The sequence below is a fragment of the Zalophus californianus genome, chromosome 10 (genome assembly GCF_009762305.2).
Source record: "Zalophus californianus isolate mZalCal1 chromosome 10, mZalCal1.pri.v2, whole genome shotgun sequence".
Lineage (NCBI taxonomy): Eukaryota > Metazoa > Chordata > Mammalia > Carnivora > Otariidae > Zalophus > Zalophus californianus.
The window spans coordinates 10260108-10281466 of record NC_045604.1 but is presented as its reverse complement, the minus strand read 5'-3'; the positions used below and the strand labels follow the sequence as shown (position 1 = coordinate 10281466).

Here is a 21359-nt window from a genome sequence, read left to right as displayed (position 1 = left end):
TTCTTCCTGGGCTTGGGAGGCCCGGCCGCGTCCTCTCTTCCTCTCAGGAATAGAGACCGCAGCTCACGATTAAAGACTGGGTTAGAGTAGCTAGGACAGGGCTGAGGAACGGAGCGTTTCGAGGGGGCCGCGAGACGCGGCGCCTCCGCCCCTAAGCGGCGCGTACTGCCGCCTCGGTAGCTGTCATGGCGGCCCGGGCCACGTGACCCCGGCTTGGCGCAGGCCTGGTTGCCCATTGCTCTGGTTCGGCAGCCCTGGCTCTCCGCCTCCCTCCCTTTCTCGTTTGTGGACTCGGACGTTCCCTTTCTTCCCTTAGGAGGACTGTTACACAGATTTCCGAGAAATCCGGTAAGTTTGTCATGAGAATGGGCGTTTCCCAGTAACACCCCTACCCCTGGCGTTATCCCGGAGTCCCAAGCGATAGGGTCACCGCCCCCCCTTTTACACGCGTTTTACAGTCTCCATAGACTCCCGGATAGTGTCCAAAAAAGTGTCCTTCTAATGCCTTGAAACAAACGAAAGAAAGAAAATGCGCGTTGGCCCCGCGAATCGATCGTATTTACAGCTAGACTCGCTGAATCCCCTTGCCCGCGTCTCCACTGGCAATCGGGGATCTTTTAAAAGCTAAATGGGGGTTTGTCCTGCCGTCGTCTGCCCGCCTCTCCCGGGTGGAAAGGATCGGCTTTCCACGAAAATGCCTGTTCAGATGAGGGGCTACTAGGCTTGGCGCCTGCGCAAGGCCGCCGCGCGCCGCCTCCCGGGGGTCGGAGCTCGGGAGGAAGAGGTTGGGTGGTAAACAGGAAGTCGGCTCTCCAGGCTCGGGGGTGGCTCCCAGGTAGGTTCCTGGGGGGCCCCTTTCACTAATCGGAGGCAGGGGAGGTGGCAGCTTCGATCAGACCGTTGTGCTGGTGGCTCTAAGGGCACCCTTGCAGCTGCGGGTGGGTGTGTCGCTGTTCTTTCCACCCTCCGAATTCCTGGAAACAGGAGTGGCAGGTCTCAGAAAGGGGCAAGATGGGGCCGGGGCGGAGAGTACAGTACTTACCTCTTCGTTCCTGAAGTCAGGATACACAGAACTGTGGACATTTTCATCCAGGAAGTGGAAATCCGCCTGAAAAGGGTATTGGTAGAAAATTTGCTGTCCCCAGAATCGAGTGTATGGTGTGCCATTATCTCTAGAAGGTTTGATTTATATGCACGTAGAAGCTGTATTAATTTACTTGTTATAAAGTTGGTTTACATGGATGGTTAGAAGATTATACATATTCTTAAAAGAACTTATTAAGTGTTTTGAGCCATAAGTGAACTTGTTCAATTTTCCATTGTGTATACAATGCATTGAGTAGCTGGTGCTCTCCCAAATCGGTTTTGTCGGAAATAGGTGAATATTTTAAGGGAGGTGCTCCAGGAGGTGTTTCTTACACGGTGCAGCCTACGGTTGTTGTTTCTTTCCCCAGTAAGAAAATTCGATCAACAACATTGTATAATGCCTTTAAGTTAATTAAGCCTTATCAGGTTTTCTTGACTGTGATTTCCCGGAATCTAGTTGCCACATTTAAGTGTTCCGCTGGGCCTTCCTGTATTCGCATTCTCTACCCAAGGACTCTTAGGCAAGTGACATGCTTTTTTTTTTTAAACCAAAAAGGAGTGGAACTTAATTTTTAAGATTGATTGTATTATTTGAGAGAGACTGTGTGCAGGGGGAGAGAGAGAATCCTAAACAGGTTCCATGTTCTGTGCAGAGCCCAACTCGGGGCTGGATCTTAGGATCCTGAGATCATGACCTGAGTGGAAACCAAGAGTAGTACACTTGAACCAGCTGAGCCACCCAGGCACCCTTGGGACTATTTTTTAAGTTGGCATTTCACTTAGATAGTTTTTCAAGTATTTTGGGTTTATAGGATAGAAATTATTGATCAAGTATCATTTTTTTATTCATGAAAATTCTGATTTTTTATTACTGTTTTGTGGGAAGTATATTTATTAGAGAAACACATGCTGTAACCAGTTAATTGGCATCAGCAATACTGTGTTGGAAATATAGTTAATTTAAAACCTATTTATTTCAAGTAACCTTAGCAGTCTAAATAAGGGTCATTATTTGTACGTGTGTATGTCTCAGATATACACACACACATATAAATATACTTTAAAAATGTATACATGTAGGGGCGCCTGGGTGGCTCAGTTGGTTAAGCGACTGCCTTCGGCTCGGGTCATGATCCAGGAGTCCCTGGATCGAGTCCCGCATCGGGCTCCCTGCTCGGCAGAGAGTCTGCTTCTCCCTTTGACCCTCCCCCCTCTCATGTGCTCTCTCTCTCTCTCATTCTCTCTGTCTCAAATTAAAAAAAAAAAAAAAAATCTTTAAAAAAAAAAAAACCAAGTATGCCAAAAAAATGAATAAAAAAAAAAATCTGGAACACTTCCAGCAATACTAAATATTTAAAAAAAAATAAAAATGTATACATGTATCCTTAGTAAACTTAATTTTTATACTATTTACATTATTAAATTTTTTATTTTTTATACAATTTCTTTTGTTGTTTATAGGAAACAGCTGGAGAAAATGACACACTGGTTTCATAGGAACCCATTAAAAGCCACAGCTCCTGTCGCTTTTAACTACTATGGTGTAGCCGCTGGCCCTGCTGCTTCAAAAATTTGCAGGTTAGTTTTAGTCAAACTCAGAAAGTACTGATTGAGCCACTTTTGGATACAAGGTACTATTTTAGGTTTCATGGGCAATACAGAAGTATGTAACACCTTGCCCTACCCTTTGACTCCTTATAAACTTACAAATGACCTGTGAAGAGTGAAATAATAGATTATAAAGTTTGGCAGTCATCTAGGCTGCAGTCCTTAATTTTAGATCAGTGAGTCCCAGAGAGGCTAAAACAATCACAATAAGACTTAAACTGTATATTACAACAGTACAGGAGACTTCACAAAGCTGTATATGAATATTGTTAAGTTAGCCAGATAGTAAATTCATGGAGTTGTGAGCAGGGAGAGATCCCAATAATCTGGAATAGGCTTTAGAGTGTTCATATAGGAGAAAGGACTTGAGTTGGAGTTTAAATAAATTGTATGGCTCAGTTCAGGAGTTGGCAAACTGTCCTGCAGATTTGGCCCACTTCCTATTTTTATAAAGTTTTATTAGAACACAGCCATGTCACCTCACCCCATTTATTTATATATTGTCTCTGGCTGCCTTTGGCTGCTTTCCTCTACAACAGCAGAGTGGAGTAGTCTCAGCAGAGACTTTATGAACCACAAAACCTAAAATATTTTTCAGGCTCTTTATGGAAAAGGTTTGCTGATTATTGATTTAGATTGTAAGAAGTGATAGAAGAAAACCATTTCTGTTAGGAACACCTTTATTCTAGGGGTAGTGAGTAGAGCAGTTTGGAACAAGAGATGTATGCAAGAGATATTTCAAAAGAGGAGTCAACTGGTCAGGGTGTCTAATTTGCTCTGGGAAGTTGAAAAGGATTCAGTCTATATGAATAGTTGATTTAGATGATCAAGACCTTGATGGTACCAGTAATGGAAAATTGAGAGTGTTGCTGCTTTTTGTGGAAAGAAGTAATTGGAGCAAAAGATAGGAAAATTGGCTTATTTATCTAGATCAGAGGTCATCAGACTTTTTTCTGTGGAGAGCTGAGTAGTAAACATTTTAAGCTTTGTGGGGCTATATACAGCTGCTGTTGCATATTCTTCTTTGTTCATTTTACAAAAACAAGCTGAGAGCTGTACAGAAATTATAGATTTGTTTGCTAACCCCTGATCTTACACTCGTAGAGATTGGTCCCGGCTTAATTGTTATATCCGTAGCGTTGGGCAAGTCTCTTAACTTCTTTGGGTCTTATTATTCATTTATAAAATGAACAGCCTAAAATAGATATTTCTAAGGCACATTTTTTCTGAAATTCTGTAATTTTAAGGTGAATATAACTTTATACAGTTGGGTCGCAGATGATTGAGTGCCTACCCAGAAACAGCTAGCAAACTATTTGAGCCTAGAGTAGGCCTTAAGAATTCAGCCTTGTTTCTGGTCCGGGAATTACTCTTGCCTAGCTTCTAGTTAAATAACTCAACAATGACAAATTCATAAGGTAGCCCATCCCATTCTGGTCATCTGTATGTAATTGTTGGTATGTACTTTCTTGGAAATGAGCTTTCACGGAACTTGTACCAGTGAGTAAACATTTCCATTCAGACCATTTAAAATTAAATCTGCACTTTCTTCTAAACATCACTGCTGCATTATAGGCCTTGTAAATCTTAAAACATTTGAAATGTTAGTATTCTTTTATTCAGCAAAGTATGTGCTTTGTCCTCGGCATCTACAAAGTTCTGGATATACAGTCCCTAGTCTCTCGGTGCTAACAATTGAATTGTAGTCTTTCATTAGTCATTTATATGCAAGTGTCTTCAATCATTGTCCCTGCAATATGATTTCTGAACCCTCATTAAGCAAGTCACCTTCTGAAATTAGATGTGGAACTGGAACCCGGCCAAGGTAGAGCTGATGATGTAGATCTCAGATTGTATGTAAAGTTGTTAAGACCTCAAAAGAGAGAAAGGTGGAAAGCCAGAGACTGAACATTTTTAGGAACTTTTAGAGATCAGAGGAGATCCTGGAAGATTTAGTGTTAGTGGAATACAGGGAGAAGAGACTTTCAAGAAGGAAATGGTGGATCTGCAACATTTATTGCTGCAGAGAAGTAGAGGAGAATGGAGACCAGGGAGCAGTTTTAAAATGAGTAGTGGCCACATGTTCTCACACACTCTTGATGTGTATGTTGAATTATAGGATGCAATTTAAAAATAGGGCTTCCTACTTAATAAGATATATTGATATAATGTCACGTTTTGAAATTTTAAGGAGATACTAAAACTGCATAAGCATGTTAAATTTCCATTTTTCAGAAAACTTTTATTGTGAACAGGTCTGTTTAATTTACTCATTCTTAATTTCTTTCTCCCATTTTACATGCTTGTGTTTATGTGATTTTTTTTAAATTGAAACTTGTTGTATATTTTTATTACACAATTGTATCCATGATTTGCCTCTTAGGTTGGGCTGAGTTTATTTTAGTACAACTTGTAAAACAGTTGTTATTAGAAATTTCACTTACCCCCAGTGTTAGTCCTAATTAAGTTTATTCCTGTATACTCTTAGTAATACCTTAGAGGAAGTGTATGGGTGTGCATTATTTTAAAGCTTTTTACAGTTGAAACTTTAAGCCACTTTTACATAGATTCATCATAATGCAGCTTACTTAGTTTTATTGTTTCTGTCTCATAAGTGACTTGAGATCAACCAGAGCACGACTGCTTGAACTCTTCACTGATTTGAGCTGTAATCCAGAAATGATGAAGAATGCATCAGATTCCTATTTCTCACTTTTACAAGGTTAGTTATTTATGGGAACTTCAGAGTTTTTTAAAAAACAACTTTGCAGAAATTCACATTTAATTCTTAGACTTTACAAATTTGAATAGTTTAGCCTTCTAGTCTGTATTCTTTGATATACTTGAGTTTCAGAAACGTGAGAATGTCAGGATGGTATTGGTCCCTCTAACATTTTGAAAATTAAATGTGTACGTATTTCATACTACGTTACCTTAGAAGAAGGTGTGAGGTATAGAGGCGGGGAGAGGGGCTAGGAGTTTTCTTCAGGTGTCTGGATAAGTCATTATCTGAAAAAATTTTTAAACATAATACTTGATATTTCTTCTAAAACTGAAATGCTGTACCTTTTTACAGGTTTCATAAATTCATTGGATGAATCTACCCAAGAAAGCAAGTTACGATATATTCAAAATTTCAAGTGGACTGATACATTACAAGGACAGGTTCCAAGGTAGGCAAGCTAACAGTACTAAACGGAAGCCATTTTTGTAACAATTTAGCCAGTGGTTAACCCATAGCCTCTGTTTTTGAAGAAATAAAATATAGATGTGGTCAGCATTTTCTCTTATCAGGTAATTAGTTAAAAACATTTGACCTAAACTCTTAATACATTCTGTTAAGTAAAAATATAATAATTTATTTCTCCTGGACCAAATCTATTTTTGAGATGATCAATACAAATGTTAACCAGACTTGAACACCCTTGGCTTTATTAATTATACGCAAAGAACAGTTGGAAATTTAGAATCCAAATCTATCTTTTTGTCTTTGCCTGCCTTCAAGGAGAGCAAAAGTTTGCTTTTCACCTAGTTTTCTTTTATGATGGATAGTTCAGATGTCTTTGGTCAGTCTCTTTCTTTCTCTTTGTCCCCAGTTCCACCCCAGCTCCATACTCTTTTGAGCATAGTTTTATTTTCTTCCTAATTTCTTGTCACTGTTTCTGCTGTTTCAAAAAATTTCGCCTCCGAACTTTTCTTACCACTCACTTGAAACTAATCAGAAGAGGTCTAGTTACAACAGGAAACATCATAATGGTGCTGAACTTTTATTGAACTTTTTTTTTTTTAAAACACCATTGTATTACTTTAAATGACCATGTATCCGGATCTCCATTTGCTGTAGAAAGTTGTATAAAGTCAGAAGGGAAGGAAGTGGAGCTTGCTGAGAGACCCAGGGCAGGCATTGCAGTGGAAGGAGTGTGGACTTTGGATTCCTACATATTCAGATGAAATGTCAGGTCTCTCTGTGAACACCTGCTTCAACTCTGGGTTGGGTTGGGGTTACAGATACAGGGCTTTTGTGAGGAACAAAATAGGCAGATTTATGGTAAGTGACTCAAATAATGCCAGGTGTATAGTAGATATTTAGTAAATTGTTAGTTTCTTTCCTTCCTTGGCAATATTGTATGTAGAATTCATAAATTTGGTAGGAAGTTGGGGACTATGGATTCTTTCCAAATTTTAATATTCTGGGATACTAAGGTTTTCCAAGTCCTCGTTTTATGTTTTTTTTCTATTCTTTTTTCTTTTTCTTTTTTATGTGACCCCTTTATACTTTATCTAAAATTAAGGAATGTTTTTCTTCAAAAAGATGTTTTTTAGAGTCAAACCTCTATCGTTATGACATCACAAAACTTTGGCAAATTCTAAAGTGTTTTGTATTACATACATTTGGCACTTTTCCCACCATGCCAAATTTTGATTCCTTGTGACAGTTATTTTCAGCGAGTTTTATGAGACAGTGAAAAATCAGATGATGAAGGCCTTAAGGAATGATACCCGATATTCTCTACATCTGAGATTTTTAAGTTGCTTTATCTTTGATTGCTGTTTATTCAGTAGAAAGTGTGCTGTGAATATATCTGTTCTGAAAAATGTTTTTTCAACTATATACATTCTGACTACTAAGATGTGGTACAATAGAAATGGAGTGTTTGGGAACAAGGCAGACTGAAATAAATGAAGGCTGAAAAGGGAGACAGTTTTTCATGAGACTTTATTTATATAAATTAGCAAAACTATCTTATTTAAAGGTAAACTTATAAATTAGATATGCCTACCAGATTACCAGATGTAATTCATTTGAAAGTTCTCAATTCTGAAAAGAATAAACTTTTTTTTTTTTAAGATTTTATTTATTTTTCAGAGAGAGAGAGAGTGCTAGAGTGTATGCAGAAGCAGGGGGAGAAGGAGGCTGAGCAGGGAGCCCGATGCGAGCCTTGATCCCAGGACCCTGGGATCATGACCTGAGCCAAAGGCAGATGCTTAACTGACTTAGCCACCCAGGCATCCCAAGAATAAACTTTTAAACTATGCATTACAGCTTTTATCATTGGGGTAAAACTGTTTTTAAGAAGTTTGTTTAGTGCTTGCTTTGGCAGCACATACACTAAAATTGGAGTAGTATAGAGATTAGCATGGCCCCTTTGGCAGGCTGACACACAAATTTGTGAAGCATTCCATTAAAAAAATACATAACTCACATTTTTGTGTATTATAACATATTAAACAGGATAGTATGTAAGTTATTTTTGAATTGTGAATGTTTTATAACACCCCTCCTTTTTTTAATCAAAGAAGTTTCCCTGTTTCCATTCCTTTTATGAGGCAGCAGTTAAATAAAAAATACAGAGTGGAGGGGCACCTGGGTGGCTTAGTCAGTTAAGCATCCAGCTCTTGATTTTGGCTCAGGTTGTGATCTCAGGGTCATGAGATCAAGCCCTGCATTGGGTTCCGTGCTCAGCAGGGAGTCTGCTTGAGATTCTCTCTCCCTCTTCCCTGCCCCTCCCCCCACAAATGCTTGTGCGCATGCATGTACCCTTTCTCTCAAATAAATAAATCTTTAAAAAACACAAAGTGGGACCATGATTCTAGTTTCTTCCCTTTGGGTAATTTTTCTGTATCTTAGTAGTATGTGTATAAAATAAGGATATTCTGTTTTCTTCATCACTTAAGATAAATGAGTAATGTATAAAAAAAATCCAAGTTCTTATCAAAGCAGAAATGATTAAAAATTAGTATTACCTTATTTGCTAAATAAGCTGTTGTCATCCTCTTGGTGTCATATTTAGTAATAGAATCTGAAGGAAACAAATAAGATGTTTGTAAGACCTTTTTTCTTTGTGGTACACATAATGATTGGCTTGGCATTCAAAGTCTACCTGCTTCACCTCAGCTTGGCTTTTTGACTTCCATTTCTTTTTACAAACCGTGTGCTCCATCACACTAGTCGGGTCACTACTCTCAGAAAAAAATGTTTATGCTTTTCTTGTGCTTTAATAGCATCATTCCCTTACCTGAAGGGGTAACCTTCTGCCTCCCCTCTAGCCATCTTTCAAGGTACAATTCAGAGACTTTCTCTACCATTAAACCTTCTTTAATCATTCTTGCCTGAAACAATCTCTCTTCTGAATTCCATTCTTTTTAAATTGGTATAAGAAACACCCACTCCAGAATCAACTGGGTACTTACTAAAAACATAGATTCTGGGCCCCTCCCAGACTTCGTGATTCTCTGGAGTTGAGTCTCCATAATTTGTATTTTTAAAGCTAGTCTTTGTACAGTAACCTTTGAAAACCTACTATTCTCCTGTTTACTATTATGGACCTTTATTTTTAGTCATTAAACACAAGGACTGTTTTCTTCATTTTTCCAGTTAGCATATAGTTCTTTTATAATTTTGAGTTGGATGTACAGTGGGCTTCATATAGCAATGTCTCAGTAATTGACAGTACTTAGTGACACTCATGTTTATAATTCTAGTGCCCAGCAGGATGCTGTTTTTGAATTAATTTCCATGGGATTTAATGTAGCTCTATGGTATACCAAATATGCTTCAAGACTGGCTGGAAAAGAAAAGTAAGTCTAAAGGGGAGTGTTGTATACGTATGTGTTATTTTTCAAATATATGGAGATTCATTATTAAAAAGTCTGGGCTATTGATAAAAAATACCACTTCTGTAAAGGGAAAGGTTTCCTCATAGTATTGGTATTTTAAATATCGATTATGGAGCCCAGTGTTAAAAGGGAAAAAAAATTAATCTTGTCATGAGGAAGGTCTTTCTAAATAAAACCCCAAACCAAGAGAAGGAAAAAACAGAATATTTGACTGCATAAAAGTACCATAAACAAAGTTAAAAAACAAATGACAGATGGTCAAAAAAATTGCAATGCATGTGACAAATTGTTTTTATAATGGAAAGGAAAGGAAAAGACCAACAAATCATTTGAAAATAAGTGAAGGACATAAACAGGCAGTTAACAGAAAAAGAAATACAAAGATGTGAAAGATGTTTTGAAGGATTCAAGAACTGTTAAATGAAATAAGATGCAATTTTTATAATAGTAAAAATGGATGTTAGCAATATGAAACTGGCAGCTACCAACTGTGGTGCATCTGACCATGCATATAATATGCAGCCATTTAAACATAAAGTTGAGGGGCGCCCAGCTGGCTCAGTCAGTGGAGCATGTGACTCTTGATCTTGGGTTGTGAGTTCGAGCCCCACATCAGGGGTAGAAATTACTCAAAAATAAAATATTAAAAAAATAAGTAAAATAAAGTTGAATTATATGTGCTGATGTAAAATTATCTCTAAAGTAATTAGGTGATTAAAACAAGAGTGTATATATGTGTTAAGTGTGTGCATGCATTAAGTGTAGAATATTTTGTGCTTGTTGGATGCACAGAAGATTATCTGGAAGGAACAGCAAGAAGCCTCTGACCCAACCTATAGACAGGGTCTCCCTTTTTTTCATTTATAGTGTCTTCTGTGGATAATTTTCATGTGCATTTGTTACTTTTTTAAGAGTCATTTTTTTTTGAAGGGAGAAAACTACTGGTGAGAAATATAAATGACTAATTTGGTTTTATGATAATGCATTAGTTGTTGGTTTTAGTACAAGAAACAGGATTCATCCTCTGATGTAACCACTATCTTTAAGCATAACAGAAGATGAAGCAAAAGAAGTCCATCGAAGCCTAAAAATTGCAGCGGGGATTTTTAAACATTTAAAGGTAAAATAATAATAACGATAAAATATATTCCTAATTCTTTAATTCTTGAATAATTTTTCTTTGGGGAATGATTCGGGAAAGAATTATTTCACTTTGTAAAAAGAACCTAGTATGGGTTGTTTTTCTTATGTTGAATACTTTATTGATGATTGCATCCAATTACGGAAGTTCAGATGTCTTCATTTTAGAAAATCATCAGTGAATTTTACAATTAGAAAATTCAAGTTGTAATTCACTGGTTATTTTTGTATCCCTTTGGTAAAGATAGAAAACAAAGCACGAAAATTGACGGTTCTTACCATTTCTCATTGCGGTCTGTGGCAGTTGCCAGGATAAATCATGATTCTGCAAAACTGAACTTCTGAGGGTATTCTCTGTATCTCCATGAAAAGGCTAGAGGGGCAGTCAGTACGCAGTAATTATATTAAATCTCCAGTGATGGAAATTAGGAGAAAGACTGATGTATTTAGCAATCAGGATTACCCCTACCTCATCTTTATTAAACTGCTATTTACTAAACACCTTCCAGAGGCCAATAATAGGTTTTCTCATGATAAAATAAGATGCTTTTACAGTGATTAAAAACCTATGATCCTGAGTTACCTATAGAATTATAGGCCTCTTTCTACTCTACAGTTATTAATATAAATGAATAAATTCTAGCTGTCATGCAAAAGAGAACTTTGGTTACTGTTTCAGTTAAACATTTTCTTTTTTTAAAGATTTTATTTATTTGACAGAGAGAGACACAGCAAGAGAGGGAACACAAGCAGCGGGGAGTGGGAGAGGGAGAAGCAGGCTTCCTGCCCAGCAGGGAGCTCGATGTGGGGCTCGATCATGACCTGAGCCGAAGGCAGACGCTTAACGACTGAGCCACCCAGGCGCCCCCAGTTAAACATTTTCTAAGATGAAAATATAACTTGCATATCTAAGCTATTTTGACCCAAGTTTTGCAGACACATATGAGAAGCTTTAAAAAGTTTTAGTATACAGGAGCTTTTGTTCTCTAAAAGCTTAATATTGCTCCTTTTTACACAAGTTTTGGTGCCCTGAATTATTTTTAAGATTTTTGTAAGACATTTTTTTTAAAAGATTTTATTATCTTTAATTTTAATTTTATTTATTTATTTATTTTGGGTGGGGGAGGAGAGGGGAAGGGCAGAGGGAGAGAGAAACCCAAGCAGACTCCATGCTGGGCCACGGAGCCTGACGGGGGGCTCGATCTCAGGACTCTGAGATCAGAACCAGAGCTGAAATCAAGAGTCATACACTTAACTGATTGCACCACCCAGGAACCCCAAGATTTTATATCCAAGGTGGGGCTTGAGCTCATAACCCTGAGATCAAGAGGAACATGCTCTACTGGCTGAGCCAGCCAGGCGCCCCCTGAATTTCTGATAAATCCCCAAATTGAATGTCTCTTCCATTTTGTTCATCTGTAACAACTGGGTTGAATAAAATGTGGCTTCTTTGTTGTTTTTCTTTCTCAGGAAAGTCATATCCCAAAGCTTATTACACCTGCAGAAAAAGGGAGGGACTTAGAGGCACGACTACTAGAAGCTTATGTTGTCCAGTGTCAGGCTGAAGCTCAAGAAGGTATCCTAAATATTGTAAGATTTTTTTTTAAGAAATTTTTCTTGGCATCTAATTTTTTTTTTTTTAATCAGAATTAGCTGGATTTGAGTCTCACATTTGAGAGATTTATAGTGAGGAACAACTTCACCTTCAGCATTTGCCTTCATGGATAGTTTAGCAGGAAAAGGCCTTGCAGTTTAAAAAGGATTTTGATGTCATGCCCTTTCTGACAACATCAGATTAATTCTGTAATTCATCTTTTCCCTCTACCTTGCTCTTTCCTTTTCTTCTTGCACTCTTTGGCTTGCCTTTAAATCTTCACCTTTCAGCGGCAGGAAATAAAGGAAGACTCCAGTAAACCCAATAAAGAAACTTTGTAGGCTTTTTGTTTTTCTTTATTTTAAATTCCAGTGCCCTGAAGTGTTTGTTGTCCTCTGACATGCTGTTTTGTAGTAGTAATTTTTTGTGATTAGCTAGTAATTGGCTAGTGACTTAAACAATATCAGAATCAGCAAGCTCAGTGTTTTTGGTTTATGTTTGCATTTTCTGTAAGTTAACTTTTCATGTTAAAATTCTTAACAAACTATTAAAATTCCAAATAGATTGTTGGGCTGTCTTTTGCTGTTATAGTTAATTTAATGCAAGTAAACTTAATTACACATTCACTTTATTGTGCTTTGGTTACAGTAACAATTGCTCGAGCAATTGAACTGAAACATGCTCCTGGACTAATTGCTGCACTGGCCTATGAAACTGCCAACTTCTATCAAAAAGCTGGTGAGTTTGTAATTCTTTTGTTATATTTGTAGTCTTTAGATTTTCAGATTAAACTCTTGGCTTAACCAGGAACAAGCAAAACAAGTAGATTCTCAGATGATTTCATTTGCAAAACTGGAATAATACCTGTGTTATTATCTTGTTTCAAAGAATGAGAACTGTTAACGCGCTACATAACTTTAAACGGAAAGGACAGAGCAATCCTTCTTAACCAGTTATATGTAATAATTATACAGGTATTTTAGTTTTGAAGTTTTTTTGATCTTAATAATAACCTTACAGTTGCTGTCATTAAAGAAACAACTCCAGAGACTTAGCTAACCTGTAATTTAACTGTGAGCAGGTGTGAAGTTGGGACTAGAGCTCAGGTCTTCTCATGAGCCTGTTACTCTTTTCATTCACTTATTTAGGAAACAAGCATTTGTTTCTATTTATGGGATGATTACTATTTTAGTTGCTAGCTATACAAAGATCAGTAGAACAGATTCACAGTCTGGTGAAAGAAACAAACACATAGCCACGTTATTATAGCACAAAATAAGATGTTATTACAGCAGTGTAATAAAAACCAAAAGGATCTGGGGATGCTAGAGGAGACTGTCTAGGGGAAGGTGGCATTTGAGCCTGACTTTGAAACATAAACAGAAGTTCTAAGTTTGCTAGGAAGCTTTACCATATGGGAAGAGTAGAATATTCTGTAGTACATACAGAGAGAAGAAATAATTTAGCACATTCTGGGACCTTTAAACAGATGCCTTAGCTGAAACACAGGGTGAGTGATAGGAGAAAAGGTTAGGAAAGTATGCATGTGTGAGATCCTGAATTGGTTTGAAAGCCTATCTAAGAAGTTTGGTTTTTATTCTGTAGATAATTGAAGCAAATCTGACTGATTGGATTTAAATTTAAGAAAGGTCTCTTAATTGTAAGATGAGAAATGGGCTTGCTAGGTGAAGGACTACTAGGCTGACTCCACAGGTGATTATAGTCTGTGGAGGAAGTGATGGAAGCATTGACAAAGACGCTGAAGTGGGGAGTGGAAGGGAAATGAATTAGAGAGAAGTTGGCAGGATGTGAATGAGTGTGTTAGGCAAGATTCAGTGCTGCAGTGATGGACCAGTAAGGAGAGTGTCCGTGTTCCTGACTTGGGTGACCACACTACGCATTGCTATGTTTTTTAATTTTAAGAAAACAATATAATAGTATGTAATTTGTATTTATCTTGAAGTTCTGTTTTTATCATTATCTTAAACTTGTTACATTAACCATCAAAAGATGTGCCATGGTATTTAAACAGTTTTATTATGTAGTTAAAATATTATGGGAAAATCTCTTTAAAGCAAAGTTTTTTTGGAAAATGTGTAAATGCTTAAGTTTTAGACTTGAATGGCATTCTGCCTTTAGCATCTGAACACATGATCTAAAAGTCTTCTAGTGAATCAGGGTGAAATTATATTTTGCTTTTTAAAATGTAACTTTAGATCATACTTTATCCAGTTTGGAGCCTGCGTATTCTGCTAAATGGAGAAAATATCTTCACTTGAAAATGTGTTTCTACACAGCTTATGTAAGTATTTATAACCTGAAAAACAATGTAAATTACTGTCTTTCCAGCCCCTTCTGAGCTAGGTCTGTCATCTTGTCAGACTCTTAAGTAGCATTTTACAAATAACGGACAGCTCTCAGTAACTGTTCACGGACAGTGCAGCCATTGTGAGCTGAAGTGGGAGGAAGGACATGATGTAGAATTGTAGAACTGGGTTATAGCAGTGGAATTTTTATTTGAGCGAAACCCACTTTTAATCTGGAACCTTCTGCCTACTTTTTTTTTTTAAAGATTTATTTATTATTTATTTTGAGAGAGTGAGAATGAGAGAGAGAGAGTACATGAGAGGGGGGAGGGTGAGAGGGAGAAGCAGACTCCCTGCTGAGCAGGGAGCCCAATGCGGGACTCGATCCCGGGACTCCAGGATCATGACCTGAGCCGAAGGCAGTCGCTTAACCAACTGAGCCACCCAGGCGCCCCTGGAACCTTCTGCCTACTTAATGAGAATTCTCTCCTTTCATCTTGTACATTGAAGAAGGTATTTACTGATTCTGATCTTAAGGCATTACACCCAGTATGTCCCCTGGATCTGTGCAGAACCGTTAGTAAGCACTCTTTGAGAAGTTACTTATCAGTCTCTTACACCCACCAACAAACTTGTTTGTTGGTTAGAATGTCATGTGAGAGATAATCAAACACCGTTTTTGGATCCAGGTTGATCATTTTATTCCTTATACCTTAAAAATCTGTTTTCAAGCATTTGTAGTCCTGCATTTGATATAGACATTTAAAGAATGAGCATGTCCTACTACAGGCTGATAACATGTCTCTTGACAACTGTTTAGTCATTAACCTTAGAATCCTCTTTCCCTGTCCCTCTGCATTAGCACCGCAATTTCCTTCCTTTATCTGCTGTGCCCAAATTGTAAAAACAGATTTCATTATTCAGAAATACTTTTTGCTGTCAGCCCATAGTTAGAAGGTTAGTGTGGCTCAAAACCTTGACATAATCCCACTTTTTATACCAGCAGAGATTGGGGGGAAGCTTATTGAAGGAAAGAAGTGTAAGGGATTGCATTGATACTTCTAACAGTGGACAGAGGTGCTCATTCATCTGATGCGTATGTAAAATGATAGCAGAAAGCATCATTTGCGGAGAGAATGAATAAAAATTTGTTTCTTTATCAGGCTTACTGTTATCATGGTCAGACTTTGTTGGCTAGTGATAAATGTGGTGAAGCAATCAGGTCTCTCCAAGAAGCAGAAAAATGTAAGTATTCCTGCCAGAATATTAACTCCTTTTTAAAAAACAAATGTTTTATCATAAAAAGAAATAAGCAGTTAAAAGAGATTTTGGCTGAGTTCATGAAAGAGAATGGGACCAAGTGAGGGAATTGGACAGAGAGAAAGTTTTAAAAGCCAAAAAACCTGTAGAAAATACCCCCTTTCCCCTCACACTATTACTGATATTACTGTCCTACTAGGTAAGGAGCAGAAAAGTTCCTATCATCTCTGATTCAAAGCCTTTTTAGTATAGTCAATAATTATAATCAAATGATTTTTATATCCCTTTCACATGCAGTTTATGCAAAGGCAGAGGCATTGTGCAAAGAATATGGAGAAACCAAAGGACCCGGACCAACGGTCAAACCTTCAGGACACTTATTCTTTAGGAAACTTGGAAATCTTGTGAAGAATACCCTAGAGAAATGTCAGAGAGAAAATGGATTTATGTGGGTACATCTTGGTATTATTTTAGTAATATTAGTATAGCATATGTATTTGTAATTATAATGTTTAAATATTTATATTGTGTCAGTAATCTCACAGTTTCTGTTAGTCTCTACCCCCAAAGATTTTATGTCAGATTGCATTTTAAGTTTAACTCTAATTTTGTCTTTAAATTGGTAATAAAGTTCCCTTGTGTTGGACCTGACTTTATTCTGCTTCTGGTGATGATCTATAAAAGCAGATTTTAAAATTAAATATAAGTTATTAACATATAGCTCACTTATAGTATCTTAATTTTCTCTTAACTTTGCCTCCCTGCTATTTCTTCCCCATATGTTACCTGTAGCTCCTCTGCTCCCTTTGCATATTCATCTCACTCTGGTTGCACCTGCCTGTAAAGCTGGGAAGTGGATTTTCTGTCAGTCCTGCCTAGTCCTATCAAACAGGTTTCCATTGTTAAGTCAGCATGATTCAAACTGTAGATCACCACCTGTGTGGGCTGGGAGACTCACTTTTGTCCCCGCTTTTCTCTCTTGACGTTCTTCCCCTTATACTCTGCATCTGGTCACACTGAGCCCTTTTACTTGCTTACACATGCCTAGTATAACTTCCATCACTTCTTTTGGAAAGCATTTCTGAAGCACCCCCGCCCCCCAACATTGGGGTTAATTGCCCTTCTTTCGTGTTCTCATGGGATACAACATCTGTTATAGCTTCAGTTACGATGCATTGTTGTTGACAAGTTTTCCTGTTTCGTCTACTCATACAAGCTGCATGAGGCAGGAAAATCTTGTCTGTCTTATTCATCATTAAATTGTCTTTCTCTCTCACAGGGCCTTGAACATAGTAGACGCTCAAGTAGTTGATGAATGAAATGAATTGCTTTTTAAATTGCTTTTTGCAGTTACTTTCAAAAAATTCCAACAGAAGCTCCACAACTGGAACTCAAAGCAAATTATGGTCTTGTAGAGCCTGTACCTTTTGAATTTCCTCCTACAAGTGTGCACTGGACACCAGACACACTGGCTGCATTTGATCTCACCAAAAGACCCAAGGATGACAGTGTACGAGATTGGCTTTTTTCCATTTGTTCACAAAAGTTCAAAAAGAGAATTCAGAATTAGCATTTTGATATTTTTCTCTAAGTAGTTACATATGTTTGTCTAAACGTTAAATTAGCTAACTGCAGTGTTTGGTGTAAGGTGTGTTGTTGAACTCTCTCAGAGATAAGATCTCTAGGCCTTAATTATCTTCTCATTTCCTACATAATTGAGGTTGTTTTCGAACACGTGATCTTGCCTTTCTGTAGTTTATCAGAGACGCTTTTAAGAGGAATGTGGGAGAAGAGGTCTAAAACAGATGCAGATGGCTTGTCCATGTCTGTATTGTTATAGCAATACTTTGTATTTGATTTAGCATATTGCAGGGTATTTGAAGATTTGATCTAATTTCAACATTCCGTGAAATCATCCAGGGGTAAAATAAGACTGCTTTTATTCATTTATATCTAAGTACGTCTAGGTGTACTAAATCAAATAGTAGATTAAGTGGAAAATTTGAGGCTTGACTGCCAAAAGAGGAGGGGTCTGAAAAAAAGGGAATGGGAATTAATTTCCAGCCATAGCTCCTTCCTTGAAGTGTTTTTATGTAATTTCATCTCTTAAAAGTCTAAGGTGGAAAAGATCTAGTGTTTGTTTTCCAAATATTAGTTTATAGTTAACAGTTAACACTGTGTTTCTCTTTCTCCGTAGACCAAACCCAAACCCGAAGAAGTGGTGAAACCTGTGAAAGAACCAGATATCAAACCTCAGAAGGACACGGGGTGCTACATCTCCTAAAGTACATCGATAAAATGTGCACTTTGAATTTCTCTACTAGTAGATAAGATAAACCATGGAACTTCAGTTCGTATTTCTTGAAATGTTTCCTCTGAAGCCTGTAGAATGATTTAGTACATTCAGAGGGAATCTGCCTTCAGTTTATTTGTTCTTGATTTTTACTATGGTAGAGAAGTTTCATGCTTTGTTTCCAGACTCCATTTTAATCAGGACAACATATAGAAGATTTTATTGTGCCTCTGAAGGGCATGTTTGGTTGTTGGTTTTTGTTCTGAACTCTGGGTAGTAATAAGTTTCCGGTTACTATATTATAGTGGTTTCAGGTATGTTTTTCTATCTTCACAAACAAAAAGGTTTATTTTCCTTTCTCTTATTTGATGCCAGAAGAATGACAGGAGTTGGATTTTAACTGAGAGGCTTTCCCCCTCACTGTTACGTTCTCACACAGACTTGTTATGTTCTGGGTCTATTACCTTTTCTGGTAGAAAAGTCATTTATAGTTTAAGATCAGAAAATCTTCATACCAAATCCCTTACATATGCAAGAAGCTATAATTTGTTCAGAAATCAGTGTTTATAGGTATTTTGAGACCATTTAAGAACTTTTAAGAACTTACCCAGCGGTGCCTGGCTGGCTCAGTGGGGGGAGCGACTCTTGATCTTGGGGTTCTGACTTCAAGCCCCATGTTGGACATAGAGATAACTTAAGTAAATAAATAAATCCTTAAAAAAAAAAAAAAAGCACATACTCCTGTTCTGGTAGCCTCGCACTTTATTTCAATCTCAATAAACCTACAGTGATTTTTACAAGTACCTTTTTCCTGATGGGTTGTTTTACTTAGAGGACAGAACTTGGTGACAGCTCTTAATGAACACAGAATGAAAATGTTTTTGCAGAAGTGAGATATTGCGTGATGTAAAGAAGAAACTTTAAACTTAAACGAGATAGGTTGTCCTGAATTACACTAGTAACTCTACATTTTGGTGACAGAAGTTACGGTAAAATGCCTTTGTTACCTGACTTCAGTGTGCATTGTTACTGTATGGTTTTCTAATACACACGTCCTATCCAAATTGTATTGCTTTAGGCCAAAGGCCATAACAAAAACTTAAAGAGCAAACATACAGTATGATCTTAAAAATAGCTCATAATATTTGAAACAGTTAGTTTAGCGTATACACAAACCTGGGAAATAAATAGTGGATGCATAATACTTTAACAAAAGTCACACATCTGTAGGCTTATCTTTTGATTATTCTTCTGGGAAAAATTAGCTAATTTTTCATCATAAATGACAGATTGGTTCACTTAATAGAAATAATAGTAGTGTATATTGGGAGCTTACTATGTGCCAGGCCCTCTGCTGAACACTTACATAGATAAACCATTGAATCCACACAGCAACCCTGTGACAAATAAGTAAAAGTCTGCATAAGGTGTTGAAATAGTAATAAACATTTCATTATGAAGAATGAATAGGGGCACCTGGAACATATGACTCTTGACCTTGGGGTTGTAAGTTCGAGCCCCACGTTGGGTGTAGAGATTACTAAAAAAATTGAAAAGAAATAGATTATGCCTATCTGAATCAATGTTGTGTCCAAATAAATGATTACTTAGATCATAGTTTTTACTCTTGAAAATACATAGAATAAGGGTTTTTTTTTTAAAATATGTGGAAATGCTAATTACCCCTTGCTATATAACATTTAATATTTGAAGCTGCAGATTCTAATAAGTGGAATAATAACCGGACAGACATTTAATTTTATTTTGCTGTGTGTAGAAAAAATATTTCAATTAAATTTCACTGTATTTTGTGTGCTACTACAAAATCATTGGTTTGCTGTATGCCATTTACTGACAAAACTTTAAACAGTACTTGATGCCAGCTTGTTGCTCTTGGCCTACAGGACCTGTTTGTCGTTGGGTACTAGTGCTTATTAACCTAGTTAACTCAATTTTCACATTAACATTTTTGTGAATCATACTACCATATATGGAATGAAAACACGTCATACGGTCAGTGCTTCTGTAAAATGCAAGAAATACTGGTATTACTTTAAATCAGTAATTGGCAACTTCGACATGAGTAATAAATAGCGTGTTGACTCAGCATAAGTGACGCATTGTGACTAGAATCCCCCATTCTTTATTATATTCTTTAAAATGGTGTTGGAAATTTTTGGAAGTTAACAAATGTAAAGCAGTTGCATGAAGGCTGTAGAGGGACGTAACTTTGTGTTAACTGTGCATTGCATACATTTCATACTTAGTTTAAACTGGATAATGACAGCTAACATACTCGGCAAAAGTATTGTTTGTATAATGAATTATCTTTTTATTTATGAAAATAAAAGTAATTTTACCTAACAGTTTCATTGGGATTTTGTTTTTTGACAAATATTTTTACATTTATTAAACCAGTAACCATTAATACGACACAAAAACCCTGACTCTTCACAGTAACGTTTTCAGATGACAGACACATGTGCATCAGTGGCTTCACGCCACAGGAGTTCATTAAATATCCAACACTCCTCCACCTACTTGGTTTCCTATTTATGTTTATCGGTACTTGTCACCTCTGAATCTCAAAGTAGGAGTTCACTTCGCCTGTATTTACCTTACTCTTCACATTGGATGTGGTGTGTTCTGTGGGAAGCTGGGCTAGAGAGCCAGTCCTTGTGGTTGAGCAGCAGTGCTCTGTACAATACTCTGTGCTTTGGAAACTTGAGTTGGCATTTTCAGTGCCATATAAATGTCACTGAGACATAAAACCCCATTCAGAAATCTTTCCTTACTTTCCAGTGTGCTTTAGAAAATAACACATTATTTATCTCTTAATATGTGTATAAAAATAGATTTTTGGGGTGCCTGGGTGGCTCAGTTAAGTTAGTCTGCCATCTGCTCAGGTTGTGATCCCAGGGTCCTGGGGTCAGAATTGAGTCCTGTGTCAGGCTCCCTGTTCAGTGGGGAGTCTACTTCTCCCTCTCTCTCTGCCACACTCCCTGCTCAGTGAGGAATCTACTTCTCCCTACTCCCTCCATTGTGCTCTCTCTCTAAAATCTTAAAAAAAAAAACTTGCAATGTCATTTGGGTTACCATAATTTTGTGTCTGAAGACTTGATATTTTAGCAATTTGCTTAGAATTTACATTTTATTTTTAAAGATTTTATTTATTTATTAGAGCACAAGTAGGGGAGAGGGGCAGAGGGAGAAGGAGAAGCAGACTCCCCATTGAGGACAGAGCCCCATGGGGAGCGCAATCCCAGGACCTTGAGATCATGACCCGAGCCAAAGGCAGACGCTTAACCGACCGAGCCACCCAGGCACCCCTACATCTTTAATTTTAAACATCTTTAAGTTTTAGTGGTAAACTAAAGGGACTAAATTAAGGGGAGCCTCCTCTGAATTATAAAACAAAACCACTTATCCAAAAGGCCAGAGCTATGCAATTCAA

General features: G+C 37.3%; 1 protein-coding gene and 1 non-coding gene across 11 annotated transcripts; both read left to right on the top strand.

Moving 5' to 3' along the window:
* The first annotated feature begins 23 nt into the window (after positions 1-23).
* Positions 24-20269, top strand: BROX (BRO1 domain and CAAX motif containing). Of its 10 annotated transcripts, none has more exons than XM_027610531.2 (14): positions 24-348; positions 1455-1607; positions 2548-2664; positions 5310-5416; positions 5771-5867; positions 9178-9273; positions 10360-10432; positions 11923-12028; positions 12695-12784; positions 14263-14348; positions 15516-15597; positions 15910-16060; positions 16963-17122; positions 17810-20269. In XM_027610531.2, exons 3-14 carry the CDS (start codon positions 2564-2566, stop codon positions 17894-17896), a joined length of 1236 nt encoding a protein of 411 aa, XP_027466332.1. In that variant the 5' UTR covers positions 24-348; positions 1455-1607; positions 2548-2563; the 3' UTR covers positions 17897-20269. The 10 variants fall into 10 exon arrangements, with proteins under 10 accessions (XP_027466332.1, XP_027466330.1, XP_027466340.1 ...); XM_027610530.2 differs by lacking the exon at positions 24-348 and adding an exon at positions 754-835; XM_027610535.2 differs by lacking the exon at positions 24-348 and adding an exon at positions 803-835 and having other exon boundaries at positions 1544-1607.
* On the top strand, positions 7781-7884 carry LOC113933765. Its single transcript, XR_003523469.2, has one exon. It is a non-coding gene; the product is annotated as a U6 spliceosomal RNA (small nuclear RNA).
* Positions 20270-21359: the final 1090 nt, after the last annotated feature.